At 45.4% G+C, this 4,948-nt stretch overlaps 1 protein-coding gene across 1 annotated transcript; it reads left to right on the top strand.

The window, feature by feature from the left end:
• Positions 1–705: 705 nt before the first annotated feature.
• On the top strand, positions 706–2,971 carry SPRY1 (sprouty RTK signaling antagonist 1; the record flags this gene model as incomplete). Its single annotated transcript, XM_081999770.1, has 2 exons — positions 706–731; positions 1,954–2,971. The coding sequence occupies exon 2, from the start codon at positions 2,009–2,011 to the stop codon at positions 2,969–2,971; it is 963 nt and encodes a 320-aa protein (XP_081855896.1). The 5' UTR covers positions 706–731; positions 1,954–2,008.
• Between the last annotated feature and the right edge of the window lie 1,977 nt (positions 2,972–4,948).

Below are 4,948 nucleotides of genomic sequence, written 5' to 3' on the forward strand. Positions count from 1 at the left end.
GGGAGCGCTGGCAGGCGGCAGAGGCCCGGGGGGGGGGGGCGGGTGAATCGGAACCAGCAGGTCTCTCGCCGCCTTTGCCGTATGTTACGTTATTTTGTTGTCCGGGGGAGGGGACACGCCCCCCCCCCCCCCCCCCTAATTTAAACGTTCTTTCCCGGGGGTGGGTGGTTAGTTCAGCCGTGCCGCGCTCTCCCTGCCCCGCAGCCGGCCCTGCCGCTCCGCCTGCCGTGCTGGTGTTGCGCGTTCCCCCCAAAGATGGCACTGGATGTCTTTCGCATTTTCCTGGGATATTATTTTTCATCCCCCGGGGAGCGCAGCTCCTGCTTGGTACAGCTGTAAATCTTTTCCCTTTTCACATTCATTCACCCTGGGTCTGTTGCGGATTTGTATTCGGCGCTTGTGAAGAAGGCAGCTTGTTATGTGGGGAGAATTAGAAGTGAACGTGTTTTGCCTCCCTTTTTTTTTTTTTTTTTTTTTCTTTTATTCCTCTTAATCTGGCGACCCTAGCACCCGCAGCGGTGACGTTAAATGTACAATGAAATCTTGGACTGCTGGATGAGCGCAAAGACTTTGCGTCCTGGCAGAAGCTGTGGCTGACCCCCCATTAGCGGTCGGAGCGACGAAGGTGGTAGCTACTTGTTAGAAGAAACCTTCCCTGCTCTCATCTGTGCTTGTGCTTCCACGCCACTGTGCCTTTTTCTCGAGTGGGGAACAGCTCCGTGCTGGCTGCGGTCTGGGGAGGCAAGACAGACTCCTTCTTGTGATTGTTGGATGAGTTTTGGAAATGCTTGATAGCACTTACCTGCCAGGTAGACATGTATGACATCTTGGGGGGAGTGAAAAGGGACTCTTCCCCGAGCTGTCAGTAAAGGAAAGCAGTTTATTTTCTTGGTTCTCTGTGTAAACCTGGCATTTATATACTCGTCTGTATTTTTATATAGGTACAGAACTGTCACTGCAGTTTTCTCGATCAGCGTCGCAATCTTCATGCCGATAGCTAGGCAGAATGAAAACGGAATGAAACTGTGTAACATTTATTTAAAAGACTAGAAGATCTTGTATTTATTTGAGAAGCTTCTGATCTGTCTGTCATGTGAAAGTGGATTTGTTCTTTGATTGTGTTTTGAGGTTGGTTTGGGTGTTTTGTCATCTGCTCTTAACATTCTTACGAATTCTTAGGTGCTCTCTTTCTGACACTTAGTTCATCTTATCCTTTTCTACCCCTTTTTCTTTCACACCCTGGCCTGTGGTCAGAAAATACTTGAAAACGAGCTGTTTGCACCCTTGCTTTAATTTTATAAGGAGCATATTAGATTTGTGTGCTGAGTTACTTTCTTATAAAAAAATGTCTTGGCCACTTGACAGTGCTTAGTTAGAGGCTCTGTAATGCACATACGTCACTTTAAGAAGGAGGCTTTCCAAATGCACCAGCAAGCAAATCTGTTGAGCTTTCTGACCTGCAGATTGAGATGGAAGGGTGAGAGCTGTGCATGTTCTTTATTCTGGCATGCAGAACACGAACCTGACGGTGTTCTTGCCTCAGTTTTGAGGACATTCATAATTGCTGTGGCCAGCTAGACAGATGTTGAGTTCAGTAGCAAGTGAGAAGCACTTTCCATGGCTTGCCAAGTAAGCGTACAGGTTAATACTGGATTTTTTTTTTTAACTTTTTTTTTTTAAATGGCATGGGGTCTCCTTTGCATTCCTCATCCATGATGCCATACCCAGACTCTCCCCGTTACTGGACTTTGGCCAGATCCTCAGCGTTGTTGTAATCCCCTGCTGAAAGAGATCAGTACCAGGTGGCTGGGGCAATCTGTGGTTTGCCATAGCATTTCTGTTTTCAAAAAGTATCCCGTTCTTGATTCCTCCTTTGCCCTTGATCTTGCATATGCGTGTATATATGTACACACACAGTGTTTATTTATACCTTCTGTCTTATTGTTATTTTAGGATTTCAGATGCATGCCAGGTTCCCACTGAATGCCAGAAGTAGAGATCACTACAGATGGAGCCCCAAGGTCAACATGGCAGCGGAGGTTCACTAGTGGTGATTCAGCAGCCCTCCTTGGACAGCCGGCAACGGTTGGACTATGAACGAGAGAGCCAGCCCACAACCATCTTGTCACTGGACCAGATCAAGGCCATCAGGGGCAGCAACGAATACACCGAAGGTCCATCTGTGGTGAAAAAATCTGGTCCGCGGACAGCACCGAGGCAAGAGAAGCATGAAAGGACTCACGAAATTATACCAATTAATGTGAATAATAATTACGAACACAGACCCAGTCACGTGGGGCACGTGGCACATCAGCATAACGCGAGGGCTCCTGTCTTGAGCAGGTCGACCAGCACGGGGAGCGCGGCTAGCTCTGGGAGCAACAGCAGTGCTTCCTCAGAGCAAGGACTGCTGGGATGGTCACCTCCATCCAGGCTGGGCTCAGGCCACAGACCCGATCGGACAATCCGGACGCAGCCCAAGCAGTCGTCTCTGATTGTAGACGACCTGAAGGGTCCTTTGAAAGAGGACTTGGCGCAGCACAAGTTCATCTGCGAACAGTGCGGGAAGTGCAAGTGCGGCGAGTGCACGGCCCCGAGGGCCCTCCCTTCTTGCTTGGCCTGCAACCGGCAGTGCTTGTGCTCTGCGGAGAGCATGGTGGAGTACAGCACCTGCATGTGTTTGGTCAAAGGGATCTTCTACCACTGCTCTAACGACGATGAAGGGGACTCTTACGCGGATAATCCCTGCTCTTGTTCCCAGTCACACTGCTGTTCTAGGTACCTGTGCATGGGAGCGATGTCCTTGTTTCTGCCTTGCTTGCTCTGCTACCCTCCTGCAAAAGGATGCCTAAAACTCTGTCGAGGGTGTTACGACCGCATCAATCGTCCAGGTTGCCGGTGCAAGAACTCCAACACGGTCTATTGTAAACTGGAGAGCTGCCCCTCCCGGGGTCAGGGCAAGCCCTCATGATTTTTGGAGGGAGGTTTACTTCCTCCAACTTCAGTTTTTCAGGTTGTAGCTGATCTTTTTTTCTTTCTTTCTTTCCTTCCCCTGCCCTATTTGGGGGGGCTGTTCTTTTGCTTTCCTTTCAGTTGCCCCAGCGTCAAATACACAAGTTCTTCCCTTTGCATCTTCACTCTCCTCTTCCTATTGACTCGGCTGAGCGCGGAGCGTTATACGTAGTCATTGCTGCTCTTGGTAAGTGTGGACCTGGTATCTGCATCTGCCGCTCGTTTTGGCAGGGTCTTTTGAGTTTGTAACTGAACCACTCCTGAAAGAGACGGTGAGGGCTCACTGCGCTCTTGAAGCTTCTTGCTCTGTGAATATCTTCCCAAAGATGTCTTTTGTTGTCAGCAATATTTTTTTTTCTTCCCCCCCCCCCCCGCCCTTAACCCCCTTGGGTACCAAGGAAGAATAACTCATGAGTGAGGTGGATTGTGAAATAACTTTTCGCATGTGTTCTGTCTGAAGAGGGATGTAAAATAAAGGCTTCACCAAATGAAAGGCCTGACTCTTATAAGCAGCCAGCTTTTCTTTTTTGCCCCTCCTCCCCTCTCTTTTTGTCTTAACTTTTGGAACATTCTCAGTCCTGAGAATTACCCTGCCTCCTTTTTTACATTTTCAATGTAACTTCAGTTTTTGCTACGCTATGTAGATCTTCACATTGGAGACATTATGGCTGCAACATACTCATTTGTTTCTTTTGCTGTCAGATCTTTGAAGGATACTGCTCACTCCACCCTCCTACTCCTGTTCTTATAGTCTACCAGTTGATATTAAAGTTGGTGTGGTGTTCATATATCCAAACAGCCTTTGGGTGTCATTGAGTCACCGAAACGTTCTTGAATCCTGAAAAGTTTCTGTTGATCCTTTGGTTTAGTGAATTTAGCTCTGCTCTGTACTTTATAATTTTATTCTGTCCCTGTTTTATTGCCTTAGCCACAAATTGTGGTCCTTTTTTGTATATTTTATGTATAAAACACAAAGTTGAATCCCAACTATTTTTAAGACAAAAGTCTGTTAAAACTTTTTTTATTGTAAAGAATATTTATTATGTGAATCTCTATTATTTTATGATATTTATTGCAAAAGACTTTGAAAATGTACTCATGTCTGAATATAACAAAATATCAATACTTAACGAAATAAGGATGACACGAAGAAAGTACATATGTTAACTATAATGCAGAAAATATATTAATTAATGAAAATGGCTCTTTGAGTTCTTTTTGTTACAATGACAGGTGATGAGCTACATACGCGTATTGCTGGGTCGTTGGGGTTTCTCCTCCTTGCTGTCTGTCGGGTAGCAAATAACTTCCTATTGATACTTCAAAACCACTAGTCTGTGCTCTAGTTTAGTTTACCTAATTTTAAGTTTGCTAACTATGTATCGAGTAAGTTTTTGCTATAGGATATTTAATACAATCGAATGTATACGTTGTGCTTAACGGTGCCAAGAAGCGTAAGCCCTATTTATTTACCAAAGCATTCGGAAATACAGTTGTGGAGGAGGAAACCCTAACTTCAAGGGCCTTTTTGTTTCCTGAAGAACACCAAATTAACATGTAAACCTATTTTAAATATTCCCATATAGAACTCCTTGGCTGGTTAAACTGTACCTCAACTGAAGTAATGAACCTACCAAGCCCATATCTAAATAAAAAGCAAGAGGCAGGATAAAAAAAATAACGGTTGTGTTGCTGTAGTTTGCTAGCTTGGCAATTTGGGGGTGAGTGTGTTTGTGCCTATGTCTATGGCTTGTTTGGTTCTTTTCCCATATGCACTTTCCCAGTGTCAACTGAATCGATCTTCCCTCTCTAAATTAAAGGCTCTTAAGGCTGACCCAAGTGTCACAGCTACTTGTGGCCATTTAAACGCGTATTCAACAAAAAAAAGCTTTTCATTAAGAGTGAATGGGGAAGCCTCATTCTTCTCTTCATGTGG

Source organism: Phaethon aethereus (genome assembly GCF_964289735.1).
Source record: "Phaethon aethereus genome assembly, chromosome: 4".
Taxonomy (NCBI): Eukaryota; Metazoa; Chordata; class Aves; order Phaethontiformes; family Phaethontidae; genus Phaethon; species Phaethon aethereus.